The sequence below is a fragment of the Bos grunniens genome, chromosome 11, assembly GCF_055505025.1.
Source record: "Bos grunniens cultivar Pamir isolate PY7600 chromosome 11, Bosgru_T2T1.0, whole genome shotgun sequence".
In the NCBI taxonomy this organism is placed as follows: Eukaryota; Metazoa; Chordata; class Mammalia; order Artiodactyla; family Bovidae; genus Bos; species Bos grunniens.
The window spans coordinates 6,665,911-6,686,176 of record NC_141175.1 but is presented as its reverse complement, the minus strand read 5'-3'; the positions used below and the strand labels follow the sequence as shown (position 1 = coordinate 6,686,176).

General features: G+C 43.9%; 1 protein-coding gene across 2 annotated transcripts in view; it reads left to right on the top strand.

Moving 5' to 3' along the window:
* The window catches only part of ABL1 (ABL proto-oncogene 1, non-receptor tyrosine kinase), a 142,252-nt gene that overhangs the window by 89,185 nt on the left and 32,801 nt on the right, over positions 1 to 20,266 (top strand). The window contains exons 1-2 of one of the 2 annotated variants that reach the window (XM_086323454.1): positions 4,764 to 4,982; positions 19,705 to 19,878. In XM_086323454.1, the coding sequence (XP_086179580.1) occupies positions 4,904 to 4,982; positions 19,705 to 19,878 (253 nt within the window). In that variant the 5' untranslated portion in view covers positions 4,764 to 4,903. Of the gene's footprint in view, positions 1 to 4,763; positions 4,983 to 19,704; positions 19,879 to 20,266 lie in introns of those variants that run through there. The other variant, XM_086323453.1, reaches the window with a different exon arrangement.

The window sequence follows — 20,266 nt, the reverse complement described above, 5'->3', positions numbered from 1 at the left end:
TTTCAGCCTCACTGCACGGCCTCCCGTCTCACACCAGAGTACCTGGACCTTTGTGACACTTGACCAATAAACAGTGTTATCTCACTGAAAATCTATGATACTTAAAGAGATGCATGCATGCCCTTTACCGGGGCAAAAGCAGGTATGGTTGATATGTTCTTCTAAGCCACATTTTCCTGTGGATTGGACCCATCACTTGGGAACCTGGCAGGCTCTCACTGGACAGTGTCTGCAAATCAGAGGATGTAGTCTCTGTTGGCACGTGAAATAGTGGAATAGTAAGCACGTACATACCTCAAGATCTTTGCTCTTTCCTCCTAAAGTTATTAACTGGGCTGGAAACAGGGAAGGGGTCAGTCAGATCTGGGATCATTTGGTCCTGGGGGTCCCAAACCAGGCACCATATCAGATTTCATCTGTCTCCCTTAAACCCCCACCCCCATCCTGCTGCTCCCAGGTAGAGCTTCCACATCCTGCCTCCTGCATCCATATCCTGCTTTCTTCCCTCGAGCAACTTCTGTGGTGGGCCCTTGCCTATCCACGCCCCACCCCCTGCAACTCTATTTAAAAAAAAAAAAAAGGACTGAACTCCAGACTTTAAAAAAGTTCATTCTTTATCCAAAATTTTCAGAGAAAAGTCCTCTTTTGGTAACTTGTTTTCAGTTCAGTTCAGTCGCTCAGTCGTGTCCGACTCTTTTCGACCCCATGAATTGCAACACACCAGGCTTCCCTGTCCATCACCAAGTCCTGGAGTTCACTCAGACTCATGTCCATCGAGTCGATGATGCCATCCAGCCATCTCATCCTCTGTCGTCCCCTTCTCCTCCTGCCCCCAATCCCTCCCAGCATCAGAGTCTTTTCCAATGAGTCAACTCTTCGCATGAAGTGGCCAAAGTATTGGAGTTTCAGCTTCAGCGTCAGTCCTTCCAATGAACACCTAGGACTGATCTCCTTTAGAATGGACTGGTTGGATCTCCTTGCAGTCCAAGGGACTCTCAAGAGTCTTCTCCAACACCACAGTTCAAAAGCATCAATTCTTCAGCGCTCAGCTTTCTTCACAGTTCAACTCTCACATCCATACATGACCACTGGAAAAACCATAGCCTTGACTAGAGGGACCTTTGTTGACAAAGTAACTTGTTTTAGAGTTATACAATTTCTTAAATGCAGAAATTGCTTTCAGATGAATAAATTTTAGAAATATCCATCCTTATTTGTCCTATTTCCAAGGAAAACAAGGGGGAACTCTTTCTTCTTCCAAAACAATGGTTGTCAGACTTACGTATGCATGCAGATCATCTTCAGATCATGTTAAGATACCACCATCCATATATTCTGATTGTGTAGGTCTAGACTGGAGCAAGAGTCTGCATTTTATTTTTTTATTTTTTATTTTTTTAGTTCTACCAGTTTATTGCTACCAACCCGTGACCCTCCACCCTCATGCACACATGCTCAGTCATGTAACCCCATGGACTGCAGCCTGCCAGGCTCCTCTGTCCATGGACTTTTCCAGGCAAGAATACTGGAGTGGGTTGCCATTTCCTTCTCCAGAGAGTCTGCATTTTAAACAAGCACCCCAGGCAATTAAAAATAGGTTGTCCATGGACCGTGCTTTTAGAAACACAGCACAGATAACATATTTTAATGTAAGTAAGGACTTTTATTCTTTCTCACTATTCTGATATATTTTAAAATATTCTTAAATAGTTCTAATTCCATCAGCTGTTTCAAGACATTTTTCAATAGTTACTGATTTTTATTTCATCCTCTGGCTTTGCTACAATTATCCACCTTTTACTTAAATTACAAATTATGTCCATTTTGGAAAGTTCAAGGGCTTTAGACCTTACTACTTCCTAGCTATGTGAACCTAGACAGACTGTTAACCCATCCCTGTACCTGCTTACCCCTCAGTTTCCTTACCTGTGAAATGGAGTTAAACTACAGGAAATCCATAGGATTGTTGGAAGGTTTGCGCCTGGCACATATTAAAAGGTTATTCCTTTCCCAAACTGAGTACAACATAGCAAACAAGTTACTTCACAACCTTTTAGATTTGTTTTCCTTAAAAAAAAAAAAAAGTTAATGGCCTTTAGGTTTAAGATTACTTGGAAGGAATCCTTCTCAGGCTTCTGTTTGTTCTAGTAAGAAGACTGGAGCTCTCCTATCTGCTTGTAGCAGAATGTTTTTTGTACTTGTGAGTGAGTTTCAAAGGCATCAAAAGCTAGATCTGGAAAGAATAGTCCTAGTTTAATTTGGTAGTGGGGAGCTCTGCGATATTTTCAGTGTTCATTGCTGCTAATTCAGAGTGTTTTCCCAGACCTGATGATGTATGGTTTTGTAACTATTTTAAAAGATCTGGACACAGTTTATAAGCATTACTCATTTTAAGATGTTTTAAAGGGATAAGATCATTTTAGACTCAAGAGCAGAATATTAGTAATAGTCATTAACTTTTAAAAATCAACTTACGTCTTAATATAAAGTTTAACACATGCAGGCAAATATCTGGGCCTGTATTAATTGATAGAATTCAAGGATATGGTTAAAATTGCAAAAATGCCCACTGTTCTTGTCATTAAGGTGCCTATTTGAATATAGCCATCACATTACATCTGAAATGCTATATGACAGACTTTATTATAGTCTGATCCAAAGTCCTTGAACTTTCTAAAAGGTACCAACACAGTAGTTTTCAGCTTATTTGTATTGGTGGCACCCTTTGGGATTTTATTTTTGGCATTATACTTGGAGGTTGAAAGGTTCAAGGAACAGTTGGCCGTCATTACACATGGGCTGTTTGACAGAATGATAGTGTCTCCCAGCATCCATCAATAGATGGCATCCACAGTCACGTGTCACCTCGTAGCCCTGTAGCCCTGTCTCCAGGCAGTGGGAAGTGCTGTGTCTTCTTAGCTGCTCATGAGGTCTGACCTGGTACCACAACACAAACCACAGGTCACTTGGTTGCAGTAAAAACACATTTTGTATGTGAATCAGAATTTGACAGGACATCTCTGAAAAATGAATGATACCGAGGCTGAGAAACACTGATACACACTAGTCGTATCTAGTCCAGCCTTGAATGGTCAGGTTTTGGCAGTGTGAGTGAAGGTCTTGTTACTTTGCCACTCCTAGTATAGTGAAGATACCGAGGCTTCGTCATTACAGGATAGGCTGGACCACAGATGAGTCCAGCTTTGCCTGTGGAACTGATGACTGTAGCCAGGGTCTCTTGTTTCGGAAGGTTTCTTCTGAAACATATGGTAACCTTAGTTATTAGCCAAAGATAAAGATATATGTAGCTTTAATTTACTTGGGATTTATTTTTGGTGAGAAGGGACTGCATAATCCACTGGTTAGGAGCCTGATCCTTGGAGCCAGGCAGACCCCGGGGTAGTCCAGCTCAGACTTTGGGCAAGGTGCTTGACTCCTCTTGAATTTCAGATTTTCACCTGAAGAATCAGGATGATAATTCTGTTTTCCGTACAGAATAGTTGTGCACAGGTAACGATTGGAGGGTGTTTCTCACAGGAGTCTGATTCGTAGTAGAATCTCAGTACCCCTCAGCTCTTAGTATTCCTGGACGCTATCTTGATTTTTCTCCCTATTGCAATTTAGTTATCTAACACTGTTTAAACAACTTCTCCTTCCTATACTTGCTAAAACGTTTCTGATTTTGTTAAATTATTTGGTATGTCTGGATTCGTATTCCACTGATGTAGATTTCCAGTTTGGTGCCAAGTCACACATTATTGTTATTTTTTATGTTGTTATATGTGATGATATTGTCTATTGGAGCCAAGCACAGCAGTGAGTGAAAGTTGCTCAGTCATGTCTGACTCTTTGCGACCCATGGACTGTACATGGATTCTCCAGGACAGAATACTGGAGTAGGTAGCCTTATCCCTTCTCCAGGGGTGAAATGGGTTTTAAGTAATGTGTTTCCCCTTCCCCCCGTGGCACACACCAAACAAGAGAAGGGTTTTCTCTCAAAGAAAAATGAGGCTTCTTAAAGAAAGGGCGTAGGCCATGCCCCTGATGAGTTCTCATGGAGGAGACTAAACTCCTTTGTTAATAATCAGACATTGTGTTTGACCTCACACGTCTCCTTTGTCTCCTAGTCTGGATGTATGACTTGACAAATGTGTTGCAAACTTGTGTAGTTGTACTGTGGGTTGCAGCTCTCTGATTATTCACTCCTCAGACACCCACTGAGTTGGCCTTAATCACAGTAAGCTCACCGAATAGAAATGAGACCAGTATTGATAACTGCAGAGGAATCTGCCTTATTCACCAACAGTCAGGGGACACGGGGTTGGCCAGGGCACCGCGCCCGGTGCAACTCGCTTGGCCTGCAGCGGTGCAGTTGGGGGTGGGGTGGGGTTGGTGGGGGGGGATCTCCTCCCAGAGATGCAGGAGGTTCCTCAAAGTGATGCTGAGCAGGCCCGCCCTCCCCCGACTTGCCTGCCATAATTGCTGCTGTCTTTCCTTGGGGCGTCAGGACAGTACTTCGCAACTCTGAGAACCAAGACATGCCGCGCTTAAAATCTCCATCCCCCCGCTTTGCTTAACGTCGAAACCCGCGAGGCGTCGGTTTTGGACGGCGGCCCGGGCCGGTCGGAACACGGGGCAGCCCTTGGGTGCGGGCGCGGCGCGCAGAGGGTTAAGGCGGCGGGGGCGGGCCTCGCGGGGCCGGGCTCGGGGGCCCTTTGTTAACAAGCGCGTCCGGAGCCGAGACCGGGAGAGGCCGCGGGCGTGGGACGGCGGGGCAGGCGGCGGGGCAGGCGGCATGGTGGGGCCGCGGGGTCCCGGGGCGGCGCGCGGGGCGAGCCGGGCCTGAGCCCGCCGCGGAGGGCAGCCCGGGGCGCGGGCTCCCCGACGCCTCCGGCGCGCCAAGATGTTGGAGATCTGCCTGAAGTTGGTGGGCTGCAAATCCAAGAAGGGGCTCTCGTCCTCCTCCAGCTGCTACCTAGAAGGTGAGCTCGGGGGAGCGGGCCGAGGGCGGCCGCGTGTCCGCCGCCCGGCTGGCCGGCCGGCCTGCCTGCTTTCCTAGGCCTCGCCCGGCCGCGCGCGCGCGCTCCCTCCGCGCCCGCCCTCTCCCCCTCTCCCCTCTGCCTTCCTCCCTCGCCCTCTCCCGCTCTCCGCTTCCTTCGCCCGCCCCTGGGCGCCGCCGCCAGCCCGGAGGGTGCGGGGCGTCGGGCCCCCCCCAGCCCACCCCACCCCCGCGCGCACTAACCCCAGGGGTGTGGGGGGAGCCCACACCGGGAGGGCCAAGTCACGGGGCCCCCAGGCCTCCAGGGTCTCCCCGAGAAAGTTTGAGAAAGCGAAGCGTACAGGCCCGAAGGGCCTCGTGAGCCCACGTCGTGGAATTTCCACCGCTAATTGGGAATTACGCGTCCAAAAGGTCGACGCGTGTTTGCGAAACAGACGATTTTCATTAAAGTCTCGTGGACAAAAGGGAGCACGGCTCTACCATTTATGGATACAGAATTTGAAGTGATCTTTCTACACCATTCCCCCCCCACCCCCCAACACACACACACACACTCTCCATCTTATCTACGGACCACGTAGAGGTCGTAAGAATTCTTAAGACTTCTGCGGGGAGAAAAGAGAAGTTCCACCGCATTTTAGGAAGATTTTGAATGAGTCCAGGGCACTTGGAGGAGGGTCAGCTCGTGTTAAGTTCCTTCCGTAAAGCCTCAGAGCCCCAGAGCCCGGGCGGTTCACATTTGCCCTCTTCCCATTCTACTCCCCTTTTCTTCTCTAATCCGCCCCCCACCCCTTTTTTCCCCTTTCCTGTGTGTCTTTGTTTTCTGTCCTAGTAAGGTGACAACTGGGAAAAAAAAAAAAAAAAACCCAAGAAACCAATTGACTATGATGAGTGGCCTTCATTTTGTAGCTTCAGGATGAAGCGGAAATTTATCTGACTTGGGGACTCGTGGCCCCAGACTATTGCCTTTCAGCAGAAAAGTTAATTGTACTTTAGGGATGTAAATCTGCTTACATTTGTCTGTCCTTTTTATTTAGGACTTAAAACAGGAGTAGAAATGTAAAGCTGTTTTTAGAACAAGTGCCATCAGAGTTGTAACGTTTTTCTCTTTAAAATGAAGGAGAAATGAACACGAGGCCTTGTTCATTGTCTCACCTATTCTTCTTTTCTCTCCAACTTTTTGACCTGAGGGTCTGCATGAAGTCACGTGCGCAGCTCAAACCATAAACACCAGTGGTACAGATGAAATCAGCTGGCCCTTCTTGCCATGAGACGTGTATATTGGCCGCCTGGGAGAAGGCTCATCCAGATGGAGTGGGCTCACAAGATCTAGCGTTTAGAGGGAGAAGATGGTTTATTTGTCCCTAGAAGTTGGCATGTGAGCCGCCAAAATCATCTTCAGTTAATATGCTGCTTATTTTCCAAGTTGCTCAGAGTTCTGAGCACATGCTCATTTACATCTGTAACGAGTTAGTGTTAGGCATCACCATCCATTTTGCAGATGATGCTTCAGGCAGGGTAGATGAATGGACTTTTGTAGCTGCAGAGATGGAGGAAGGTTTAGGTCACAGCACTGTTGTGACATTGTTTTGTATTCCCTGAGGGTAAACAGTAGATTTAGTTCTTACCTGGATGGCTTAATTATGGTTTTGTTTTTTTTGGAGGTGAGGTTTTACAAAATCTAATGTGTCTTGAAATGATGTTGACTCTCAAGTTTAAAAAAAAAATTCTGATTACAGCAGACCACCTGGCATTAAGTCTCCATCTAGGAAGGTATCACTCTAGGAATTCTTTTCTGTTACTGAGTTTTCCTTCTTTCATTGTTACGTTTAATTGGAGAAAGTAAATGAAATCATTGTTGTGTAGTTGAGGGAATTTAACAGACCTAAGTGATCGTTTCTTAAAGACTGGATGTGCTATTAGCTGCTTGGGAGAAATATTTCTAACATCTGGATAAGTAGTCCAGCCTTTTTGTTTTTAACCGACATCCTAAATCAGTCAGTCAGTGTTTATTGACACAAACTGGGGGCCCAGGTGTCCCAAGTGCCCTAGAAAATCGAGTATGATCAAGTTTTCCATTGAGAGTAAGTTCAGCCATATATGCAACTTGATCGTGCATCTATTGCTATTTAGGCCTAGCTGCCAAAGCAACAATTATTAAATGTTTACTGTATTCCAAGCACTGTTTGAGCATACTATATGATTTTATTTGCTTATTTCTCTTGATAGCCCTTTGGTTGCTTCCATTTTATAGATGAAGAAAACTTGACGCATCTGAAAGTTAGAAAACTCGTCCAAGGTCACAGAGCCTGCAAGCGGTGGTGCTAGGACTTGAACCCTTGCTGTCTGGCCTCAAAAAGCCCAGTTTTAGCCACTATATGCTTTACCAGCTATGACTGTTCATCTCCTTTGGAACTCTCTGTGGATATTAAAATAGTATCTTCAGAAACACTCTAAAGCCTGAAACAGGGATTTTTTTTCTTTCTAATACTGATTAAAAATGACTACTTTTAGCAGTGAAATTTTAAATGTTTAAATGTTTATTAGAATAGCTGTACATCATTAAAAAATTCTTAAAGGTTAGTGAGAAGAAATTCTGTTCTTCATCCAGAAACCTCACTTGAGTTTCTTGTGTATCCTTTTAGAAACATTTTATGCACACATAGGCATTTATAGCATTTAACTTCCATGTTCCAGCTTTGCAAAAATGTATGTTTATAGGTGTATCTGTCCTTTATGGCCACACTGAACTTTACGATCTTAGGTCTACTTCAAGCACTGAATTTTCTGATTAATTTCTTCTCTCTCCTAGAGGTGTGAAAGAAAACATGAACATTCGCCAATTGAATTCTTTTTTTTCCCCCCACAGTTTACTTTGATTTGTTCGTGTGTTTGTGTTTGCGTACACTGTGCATGAATCTTACATGCGGACGCGTGAGTTCTGTGAAGTGAACTCTTTGTGAACTGTCCGCATTTATTTTAAGGGCCCACTTTGAAACGCTTCTATTCAGCAGTTAACTTTCTGGTGGAGGCTTTGTGTGGTGCCAGCCACACAGATACACTTTTAGAACTTCTGCCTCACAGAAGCTCATGCTCTCTTTCTAAATACTCTCTTCTGAGGTCATCAAATACTTCCCTTGTTTAGTAACAAAGAAAAATCTGAAGCTCTTTCTGTAACCAAATAGAAAGCCAGTCCTTTTCATTTGAGGGTTACATTGAAATTGTCGAGCATCAATGAGGTGACAGTTCTTTGGCACCAAGCACTTCATAGACATCCTCACTTCATTCTCATACTGATGCTATGAGGTTTCTAGAGAGGAGGAAGAAGAAGGGCCCCAGTTCAGTTGGGTAGGAAAAATATTTGAATTTGGAGTCAGGTGAACCCAGTTTTCTTCATGTCTCAACTTTTCTGCCTTCTTACCTCTTAAGACCAAGAGAACAAACATTCTCTGGCCAGCCCACCTTCGAGGATTGTTTCTGAGGATCCAGGAGATGAGTCACAGGAAAGCTTCGAGACCAATGAAGTGCTAAGTGTATGTATTTAAACTGATGTGAGGCTCCTTTGGGATGTCCTTAAATTCTGGCAGTATTACGGCTAGAATGTTGCCGAGGTCCTGTTCTCCTGGGAAGCACACAACTCCCAAGCCAGCCACCTGGCCCGGATGTCAGCCATCCTGCCAGTGAAGTGACTGGCATGTTGCTCCCTGAGCCTCGGTGTTCTCATTTCTAATAAGGCTCATCGTAGTCCCTGCCTTCTTGAGTTGGGAGATTCACATCAGACATTTCATTTAAACTGTTTAGCACGGAGCAAGATGTTAGCAAATGTTAGCTGTTGTTAATTTAAATATTTCACGGTCTAAAATGTTGGCATTGCCAATTGCTGTAATGGCTGAAGTGTGATGATAGAATTTGAACTAAACCCACTCATAGTTTTTCTTGTTAAGAAAACAATTTGTTTCCAAGTTTGCTTTGATGCCTATAATTAATGCTTCCTGTCCTTGGTTCTAAGGAAGAGTATCTTCTCTTCCTCTGACCCTTTCTTATTCCCATGGTGAATGTTTTAATTGTGAAAGAAAAATCCTGTTGGCAGGAATAGATGCCATAGTTGGCATCTTATTTCTCATCTCTAGAGATGCATTTCCACAGCTCCAAACATGTGAAAACTTAAAATTTCGTACTACTTATTACCTTATTGTAAAATCAGGCTGCAATTTTATCAGAGTAATCACTGATCTGAAATAGAAACATGAAAAATTATTGATGGATAGGTTTTAAAAATGCATAACATTGTACAGCATGGTGACTATAGTTAATAATGCTATATTGTATATTTGAAAATGACTTAGAGAGTAGATCTACGTTCTCCTCACAAGCAAAGTCATCTGTAACTGTGTATAGTGATGGATGTTAACTAGACTCCCTGTGGTAATCGTTTCATAAAATGTGCATATATCATCTCAGTATGTTGTACACCTTAAATTTAGACAATGAGGTATGTCAATTCCATCTCAATAAAACTGGAAAAAATAAAACCAGAAGTATATGTAACCAAGAACCAAAGATCAGATGAGACATTGAAAGAATTTAACTTTTCCTCTGTAATGGTGATCTGGCATTGAGAGTGCAGAATCCTAACCACTGGACCACCAGGGGATTTTCGTGTTTTTTACTTTTTTTTTAGTGGAAAAATTTTAAACCTGTAACAAAAGCAGACAGCATAGTGAAGCCCCTTGTACTCCTTGTCCATCTTTAATAGTTAGCACTATGGTGAGTCTTGTTTCTTGCCTAGTGAAGTTCCAAAGCCGTTCGGAAAAATAGCTTGCTAGTTGCTGACTTTTGAGAGACTTAACTTTGTCCTCAGATACTGACAGTTGTTATTCTCTGAAATTGGCTTTCGAATGCTTCTGTCTTAATCCACACCTTCGATGCTTTGTTATACTGTCGGTGTTAGGTGGTGGAGATAGAGCAGACAGACAGAAGGAGGAGGAGGTACAGACTGGGAGACAAAGACAAGACAAGTTGAGACAGGAGAGGTGTAGAGAAAGATGAGAGAGGAGGGGGTTAGGGGCTAGGACGGGCAGAGGGAGGGTGGGGGGAGGGGGACAAGAGATACCGGAGTGGAGAAGGAAAAGAAAGCCAGACCTTGAGAGAGCAATGCTGAGACTGAGTGAGACTGTCAGACAGGGAGCTGACGGAGGGGTTCCTGGAGAGAGAGCATGTGAGACGCTTCACATCTGCTTCCATTTCCTGCCCTCTCAAGTACCCTCATAATAGAGGCTACTTAATGGGTTGTGGGGATTTCATGCAGATAAAGTGCTTGACACAGTGCTGGCAGTCAGCAGGGATCAATAAGTGCTAGCTGTTGTTCCCTTACATTCAGCTGCATAAATTTCAGCCTTATTACTCTTAAATTCTACCTAATCCCTATCAGTCTTATCAGTCCTCAAATTTAGCCAACAGTGCTATACATTGAATACCTTAATTTAACTTAAAGATGGGCCATGAATAAATAGAGTTGACCATTGTGTTTTGGAGACAAAATACCTTTATTGGGGTTACATTCAGTTACTCCAATTTTTGTTGTTTGCTGTTCAATCCCTAAGTTGAGTCCCACTCTGCAACCCCATGGACTGCAGCACGCCAGGCTTCCCTGTTCTTCACTTCACCGGAGTTAGCTCAGATTCCTGTCCATTGAGTCAGTGATGCCATCCAGCCACTTCATCCTCTGTCACCTTCTTCTCCTTTTGCCTTCAATCTTTCTGAGCATCAGGTCTTTTCCATTGAGTCAGCTCTTTGCATCAGGTGGCCAAACTATTGGAGCTTCAGTATCAGTCCTTCCAGTGAATATTCACGGTTGATTTCCTTTAGGATTGACTCCAATTAAAGTTATTCCAATAGTAATGGCCGATGAGACGTTCTAGGGAAATTGCCTTCCATTGGGCAGCCTCTTCACTTCAGTCACTGGGGTCTAAGTGACCCAGGAGCCTTGATGATGCTATAACAGAAAACAGGAAATGCGAAATGAGGGTTTACATACCCTCCCAAGCCTGGCAGGCAGAGGGGGAGGCTTTCAGTCTGTTGCAAATGGCCTGTGACAGAATAAAAAGGCTTTTAAGGTTAGTTGGCTCACTGTGGCCACTTTGACTCTGGGCCAGTCTGGGGACTCGGGGAACCTTTCTTCCCTCTCAAACAAGAAGTCTGTGGAGGCATCTCGGCCTGTTATGAGACAGTAATGAATCCTGTTTCTTTTGAAAGCACAGAGAAAGGTACTTTCATGCTACACCTTGTTTTAGGTTCTTGGCTGTGGTGTAGATTCCATTTAAAAAGTTACTGTATTTCCTAAATCTTGCTAAGGTTTCCTGGTTGGGTTGCATTTGCTTCTCATCTTTCCCGTCTGTCACTTCTGCTGTTCTTACTTAAGGTTGACAGGTCATTAAGGTGCACTCTTCAGTCATGACCTAATTTTTTTACCTTGCTGCCAAAGACAAACAAATGCAGGATGTTCTTACAACTGAGTTCCTTCTAAGAAACCCTGAGCAGGGCTGAGTCATATTAGGCAGGTGAGACTGAAGACTCTGTGAGAAGAACGCTCCATCTCTGCCCCAGAGGAATTTACATTATTGTGGTAACAATAATAAGAGAAGGGATGATTACCCTTTGTTGCGGTGCCCTGGTGCCAGGCTCCATGCCCGCATCCGTGCGGAGAACATCTCCACCCGCAAGTATGCGTTGACCCCGCCTGACGGCCCGACTCGGTTTTGAAGCCATTGCAGTTGAGAAACTGAGGCTCAGAAATTAGTATCTTAAAGACATGGTGGGCTGAGATTTGAACAAGCCGTGTGCACCCTGGAGCCCAGGCTTAGTGTCCCACGAGGGACATGGGGGCAGATTCCTCACGGCGCTCTTAACGGACATCAGGTCCTTCCCGAGTGTGAGGCGAACCGGAAGTAATCAACCAGAGGTGGGTGGGGAGGCAGAAGGACCAGTCATAGGTTTGCTGGAGATGGTGCCGCCGGGAGGATGAGAAGGGACTAGGCATTCCAGGGGGCATGACTGGCCCTGGCCAAGGTGCTCACCGCTGAGACAGCAAGGGGGAACCGACGGGGGCATATGGGAGGAGGCTGAATAAAGAGCAAGCGTCCTGGGGGAAGATGGTCCTTCTGGAGCTCAGACTTCTCCCTCAGAGTGGCAGCAGCAACAGCCCCCGCCGGTGTCTGGGGGAACAGTGTCTCCTACATTGTCAGCCAACTGCCAGCTTCCCCGTGAGGCACAGGATAGCCCTGTTCCTCACATCGCCTCAGCTGACCGCGCCAGTAAACGTGACCGAGGCCCACAGGGAGAGCCGCCTCCCAAGCTTTCTCTTCGGCTTCTCGGCCGGCAGCCATCTTGGTGGATTTTAACAGAAGAGCGACTTGGGTCAGATCTGCATTTTTTCAGGAAGACCGCTCTGGTGGCAGTGCGGAGGTGGAACGAGGGGTCAGATCAAAGTTGGGAACCAGTCTAGGGTGTGGAAAATACAGGTTTGCTGAGAGATTTGGGAGGAAAAGTGGCCAGGCTGTGGGTTTGCGCTTACCGGGTTGAGAGGGAGAGGGGTGTGAATGTTGGGCTCAGAATGGTGTGAAGGTAGTAGTCTTCTTTTGTCGGTCCTTGTACTCCGTTTTTAGTCGTCGTAGACTTCATTGACAGTAGAGTCTTAAAAAGTGACACGAAATTCCTTTGGTTTTGCTTTCTGGTTGAGCGAAGGGGGACAGGGGACTGTATCTTCAGAAGAGTTAGTATCTGAACTGCCTATCGGGACAGAGGTTAGGATGGAGAATTCTGTTTTCTAAAATTGACTGCCTAGGAGTATCACAATATAAAAAGGTTCTCAGCAATAGTTACACCTTGGGCCAATTTAAATAACTTGTTAAAAAACTTTTTTTAATTTTTAAAGGGGATTTCTCTGGAAGCCCATCCAATTTATTGCCTATAACACCCCTAGATGGGAAGTAATGGAAAGAAAATTATTAGTTCTTTTTACTTAAGACAAAAGAAACTTGCATAATCTGGACTTCACACGAACTCACAGCGGCCCCCTTTCTAGGCCTGTGTCTGTCGGGTTGCTGGGGTTCTGCTGAGCTACGTCGGTGGTGTAGACGTGGACCTGCAAGGCCCTTGGGGTCTGGGGTGACATTCAGAGGCTCCATGTCCTTGGATGGAAAAATATTTAAGACTTTATTTCACTAAGTGCTAACTGAAAATTAGTATTTTATCTTTTTTTTATAAATGTATATAACCACAGTAATATTAGCAGTGCTTGTGACTTTGCCAGCAGTAGAACTCAGATACTTTCATATTACATAACAATTGTGATTATTACCTAAACTCATCACTACTTTGAAATGACAGCTACTACTTGAGCTTGCAATTTAATGTGTTAATAAAGGAGCGTATATTTAATGCATAGTAGAGAAACACCGTATTACAGATTTCTTTCAAAAGATACTTTGAGGACTGTTTCAGTACAGTTGTTCTCTGCGGTGCTCCATATGTATTTGATGTGTTTGCAGACTTTGTTCTGAGGAGTAAAGTCAGAATAGTCTGCATCACCACAGGGCCCACAGCACAGCAGAGATGAAGCCCCCTCCCTGAGTAGGCTTGATGTGTCAGGCTGCCCTTGGGTCCCTGTGTTAATCAGGCTTCTCTTGCTGGGCACGGTCTCGTTCAGAGTCTACTTCTTCCTAACCCTGTCTCCCCCCTTCACAACTCCTGGGAGTCCATGTCTGTGTCCTTAAAAATTAATGCACAGGACAGCGCTTGTCTTCTGTTAGACTTTTTGCTTTGAGGGTGTGTACATTTTCTGAATGGGTGTTTCTCCTTCAAGAAGTAGAGGCTGTGTTCCTTGCATCCTCACCTCGTTGCCCTACCCTTGCTCCCCAGCAGCTGACACAGTGTTTTGGGGGCGCTGGGAACATTGTGTTCAGAGCGTGAAGTTAATGCCAAGGCTGTATTCAGCCTAACTTGTTTTTTTAGGTTTAACTGCTCTGGGTGAGGGTGTAAATTACAAAATAAAGGACCATGTAGAATGTAGATAAAATGACTTTCATCGAGTTCAGATTGTGGGAAATCATCCTTTTCCTCTAAGCTCATATTATAAAAAGTTGTATCAGACTGTTATAAACTGACTTGAGAATAGTCTGAGCATGATCTCATCGGTTGGAACTGAATGTGAAATAAAACACGAAGCCGTCCCTCTTTTTTGAAGGATCTGTTTTATAGATTTTTAAATTACAGAGATTCCTTGAACTGGAGGATCATAATGAAGGGCCCACAAAGGAAATAAGACTAAAGCGACCAGGGTTTAAATAATGGAATGTGAGCAAAAGTAAAGGGGGTGTTTATCACGTGCGACATGCCCCGTCCTCCTCCCTCCCCCGTCCCCCCCGGCCCCCCCCCCCCATCCATGAGGTGAACAGAAATGACTGCCACATAGCCCGGCTATCTGACTCTAGCAGGAACCGTGAGCTTGCACGATCACCAAGAAGAAGGTGGGAAGCTTCCCTGGGATGTTTTTCCTGGAGGTGAAGCCTCCCTTTCCCTCCCCTTCACCCCCTCCTCACTCGTATCCCCTCCCCTCTGCCCCTCCCCCCCCCCCCCAGCTCCTATCCCCTCCCGCTTTGGGACTAAAGTAGCCTGTTCCCCTCCTCCTTGGCAGTGGCAGCTTTAGCAGCAGCCCCTGAGAGTCTAGACCAGACATGCCATATGGGAGAATCTTTTGTAAACATTTTTGATCAGTGACTCACAACTTTTAAGAAAGGATTATTTTTGTATAAAATGATCTTTAAATTATACTTTAAAGACCCAAGCTCTTTTCTTCGAACGCCATCCAAATAAGTTAATCACTCACAGATCCAGTGAACTCTGTGGCATCGTTCTTACAGACTTTTCAGTTTGTTGTCACAGTTGGAGCCGTAACTTTGGAGCACATTTAGATAGCACCATTCTTGGTATTCAGCTGGCTAATTAATGACTTTTCCTGAGTTTTGTGGGTGAGTGGAAACCTTTTCATGAAGGATATGGTAATAACAAAAGGATTTCCAATGAGGTAAGAGGCGTTCTTGAAGATAAAAATCTTAAATATTTTAAAGCTATGACTCAGAATGCCGCAAAAAATGTTAAACTAACATTTTTAAGAAGAATAGATGCAAGGATTTCTTTATCCATTGGCAGAACAGAAGACAGGAGCTATTTTGGTCATCGTTTTTTTAATGAGTCCTTTGAGCTCCTTTGAGGGTCCATCCGGGGACTGGCAGGAAGTTCATGTATTAGGCAAGAAAGATTTAAGTACATTCTGCAACTTGGGCCTTGTAAGCTGTGATCATTTTTAAGGTTGACGAGCATCGTTCACTATGAAATGAAGCAAGGAACTTGGCATTTATACATCGTGAGTCAATTTTGACATCAGCCTGGATTGGGAATTGACTGGAAGGTTTTGGTGTTGGACTGTGGCTGCACTTCAGCGTCTCTATCCAGAGGCATGCATGAGCAATACTTCCCTTTGGGCTTTGGCCATTAATTTGTGGAATGGAGCAAGAACTGGAGAGGAAAATCGCGAGGCTGCCTTGGATTTCCTGACGTCCTGTTGAATCAAAAAGCAGTGGGAGGCCCTTTCCTTCCTGACAGGCCTCATCCCCTCACATGAAGTTCTCAGCATCTGTCTCCATGTGAGGGACAGTCCCCCTTTAATAATCCACACTTTAAATCGATAGTCACCCCCGGGCCGGTGTCTGTGTTCTGCCCATTCCAGGTGTTTTCCAGGCCACTTCCCCCGATTATGTAACTTTGATCAAATCCAGATGCTGCAGAATGTTTGATAGAAGAGGTCAGATGGTCTTTGAGAAGAAAAGCATTTCTGTATTCATGACTCTGGTTTAATTTCCTGTGTAGCCCTGGTCTGCCAGAGTCGTGTGCTCACGCCCACGAGGTTGGGATCCTGCAGGGAAACGCACATGGACTTTTTCAGGACAGAGAGAGAAGAGTCCATCCTCTTCCTGTGTACTTTTTCATGTTAGATGATCAATTATATAAGATGTTATATATATATATAAGATTATATATAGATGTTTCATGTTAGATGATCAATTATATAAGCGTCAGCGGGCTTCTTTATGACCATTTTTCTATTCTTGTAATTGTTCTCTGGTTATGGAAACAATTCGCATTCATGATGAGAAGTATGCCAGGATATAGAAAAGAAAAAAGAAAATTTAAAATGTTTGTAATCCCACCACCCTGTGTTAAACTACTGTTAATGGTACTGTTGACAACTACCATGCATTAACTACTGTTCACATTTTGGTGTAGTTCCTTCTGGACTTTTTTCAATTTTTATAAAATTATGATTGTTATAGTATGTTTCCAAGTTATTAGATATGTTTTTCCAAAAATATTTTGAATGACATTATGACTATATTCTATTTTATGGATGGACCACAAACTAACCTATCTTGAATGGATAAATATTTTGTGCTTTTCCTTTTTGGTGCTGTTATTTTAAAAATCAGTGCATACAAATCATTGGAGAAGGAAATGGCAACCCAGTCCAGTATTTTTGCCTGGAAAATTCCATGGACAGAGGTGCCTTACGGGCTACAGTCAGTGGGGTCTCAAAGAGTCAACACAGCTGAGTGACTGAGCATATCCATATCATTGTTTGGGTCTCCTGGGACAAATTCCTCGAGGTATATCTAAGGTGATGGAATTCTTCAAAGACTCAGTTCAGTTCATGTTTCCAGTTTTTCTCCTAAAATGTTCCAGCAGTGTCTACATCACCTACTAGCATTGTATGAGAAGGCCCATTTCATCCAGAAAATGTCCCTGCCCAACATGACAGAGAATTGGCCTTTCTTTGGTTACAAGAAAGGTTAACATGCTTTTCTTGTTTAGTAGTAATTTAAATTTTCTGTGCATTGCTTATTCATAGTTTTGGTCTGTTTTTCCATAGTGGGAGTGTGTATGTTAGTCGCTCAGTCATTTCCAACTCTTTGTAACCCCATGGACTGCGGCTCACCAGGCTCCTCTGTCCATGGAATTCTCCAGGCAAGAATACTGGAATGGGTTGCCGTTTTCCTTCTCCATTTTTCCATGGAGGAGGGTTTATCTTTTCCCTTTTGATTTGCAAGAGTTCTTTTATGTTAAGGATCCTTTGCCTAATAAGTCTGCTTAATATAACGACCATAGACGCTCTTTTGACTTACTTTCACTTAACTGACTCACTGCAGCGTGGAGCAGCCTGGCTCCCTTCATAACACACGCCTCTCTGGTGCCCACAGAGTCAAGCAGCCACTCCTGTGTCACATTCTGCTCCCACCCCCTGAGTCACAAGCACACCCAGAGCCACTTGTATTTCTTCCCACGTCCCTTTTTTTCAGATATACTTGTTTTATTACTCGGTTCATATGAAACCAGTGAAATCCAAATGTGAAGAGATTTGTCTATGAAAATTTAGGTCAGTGTTTTAGAGAGACTATAAATGCAGGTGTCTTTTAAAAAAATTGTTTCAGGACTAGGTGTGAGTGACACAACTGTGAACAGTTGGAAGGGATTGTACTGGGATTTTATAGCGAGTAGCCCACCCTCTTCCTCCACCTGCAGGAATGTAGAGCTGGAACTGAGATGAGGCATCGTGGGTAGGATGGTAAGACAGCATCCAGCTCTAATCACACACCCACCCTCAGGACAGTCCTCAGCCCTATTGTCAAGACTAGCAAATCAGTGTACATTCAGGCAGGGCTAGGGGATCTCATGTTTTAATTTTCAAGAATGCCCTGCTTTAACCAGCTTTTTTGGTTGATTGGTCAGCCTCTGATCACAATGGCACTAGATATGCTTTTAGAGCTGTCTATATTGTAAGTACTCAGAGAACAGAGCCTAACACATCTCACTAAGCCTTTTGCACATTCTAGGAAATGGTAGTGTCACAAGACCCTCTTCCTTGAAATTCTCTTTGCCCTCATGATTCACAGGATGAAATACCAAGCGCGGTGGTGATGTAATTTGGGACTTACTCTTTAGAAAAACAATTCCTGAAGACTCACTGTGGTCAGTAGTACAAAAACTAGGATAGAAAGGGCTTCTTATTTATGTTCTGTTGGTTTATTTCAAAGAGATTGTTTAAAGAGTGTTTGTTTCTGAAAGTTCTCCAGTCATGTTTGTGGAAGGTTAGCCTAGTTTCTCAGATACTGTAGGTGCCTCTAGTGTGTCCTTTGAAGTGACTACTGGAAAATCATGCCCACCCTGGAGATGGGTGTCATTCCCCAAGAAGACATGTTTGGGTCCTCCAAATCCATAAAAAGGAAAAACTGAAACAATTTTGTTTTCTTGCTTTTGGCATAAAGTTAGAATTTCCCACTTTCCTGCTTTTTAAAAGTTTGATTTCTTACTGTAGTGTCCTTAAATGAGTATCAGATTTCACCCCATAATATTCTACAACTGTAAAGATCTACTTGGAGTAGATTTGCTGCCTTGAAATAACCTGTGGAGAGTTTGAATGTAGTTCGAGAAAAAAAAAAAAATAGAAGAAACTTCAGGAAAAAATACTGTGTTTAACCCCTTACTGGGTAATAATCACACTTTCCTAACATAAAAGATGTTGATTGGTTTTCAACTTTTAGAATATACCTAGGCGATGGCACCCCACTCCAGTCCTCTTGCCTGGAAAATCCCATGGACGGAGGAGCCTGGTGGGCTGCAGTCCATGGGGTCTCTAAGAGTTGGACACGACTGAGCGACTTCCCTTTCACTGTTCACTTTCATGCATTGGAGAAGGAAATGGCAACCCACTCCAGTGTTCTTGCCTGGAGAACCCCTGGTGGGCTGCCGTCTCTGGGGTCACACAGAGTCGGTCACGACTGAAGTGACTCAGCAGCAGCATAGAGAAAAATGGAAGACTGTTGACAAAATAGAAGAACAGAACTTTTACACAAAGTAAAAGAAAATGAAAAGAAGGCCTACCTGGAGTGTGTATGTGGGGAAGTGGGGGTAGGTGGAAGGAAGGGTAGGGTGTTAACATCCTTATCTTGTGAGGTAAATCACTGAGAGAGACCGACTCTAGCAGGGAGAACAGGAAATTAAAGTGGAAGTCTGTTACTGAAAGTAGAAAGGTAAGTAGTAGAGCCTGGTGTGGGAGAGGGAGGGGCAGTTGTAATGACAGGACAGCTTGTGTTTAGAGAGATGGAGGGGATCACCAAAATAAGGCAGCTGTTACCTCTGGGTAACGGAAGAGTGGGATGGAAAATGTTTGTCCTTCATTATAAGCCCTTCCACGCTATTTGATTTTTAAATTATGTATGTATGTTAACATTCGTACATTTGAAAACGTTTTAAAGCAGGAGGCTTTTGCTCCGTATTATAACATAAATTAGCAATGGCAAAGAGGTGTGAGGATGGACCGTCTCTTTCTCATATAATTCATTTTGAGTTAAAGAACTTAACGTTTAAACCGTTTGGCAGCAGTAAGTAGTTACCTCTCAGGAATGTAAATGCTTAGGATTTTTCACAAGATTTGGGAATGGAAGAGTCCCATTTTTTAACCCCCCTTTTTATTAGTAAGTAGTATGTACGGATGTTAAGAAGTAAAAGTAAACCAGGAATGTATTACGTTGGAAACACAGACTTTGCTCCTGATAATGAAACTTTTTTCCCTGTTTCTTCTCTTTCTCTTCCAGAAGCCCTTCAGAGGCCAGTAGCATCTGACTTCGAGCCCCAAGGTCTGAGCGAAGCAGCTCGTTGGAACTCTAAGGAAAACCTTCTTGCTGGTCCCAGTGAAAATGACCCCAACCTTTTTGTTGCACTGTATGACTTTGTGGCCAGTGGGGATAACACTTTAAGCATAACTAAAGGTAAAGGAGCTGTGGGCAGCTGCTGGTGGTTGCAGGAGACAGAGATCAGGGGAAATGTGGTTTGACTGGCCACACCTTTGCTTGCTGAAAGAGCTGTTTGAAGTGCAAAGAGAGCCAGAAAAACTAAGAGCATCTTTATGAGAGTCACTTTTCCTTCAGGAGAAAAGTTCTTGTATAGTTCTTAGCAAAATAGAGCTTTCTCTATTTTGTATTGAAAAAAACATTTGGACCAAACACTGAAAACCCTTTTTTTTTTTTTTTAAAGAAAAAGTATTTTTCTACAAAAAGCTTGCTTATGTTAGAAACTAGGTCACTTGAATAATAGATTTATAAAAACTGTAGCTATGTATTTATCTACATATTCACTGTAAACAGGAAACTGTATACT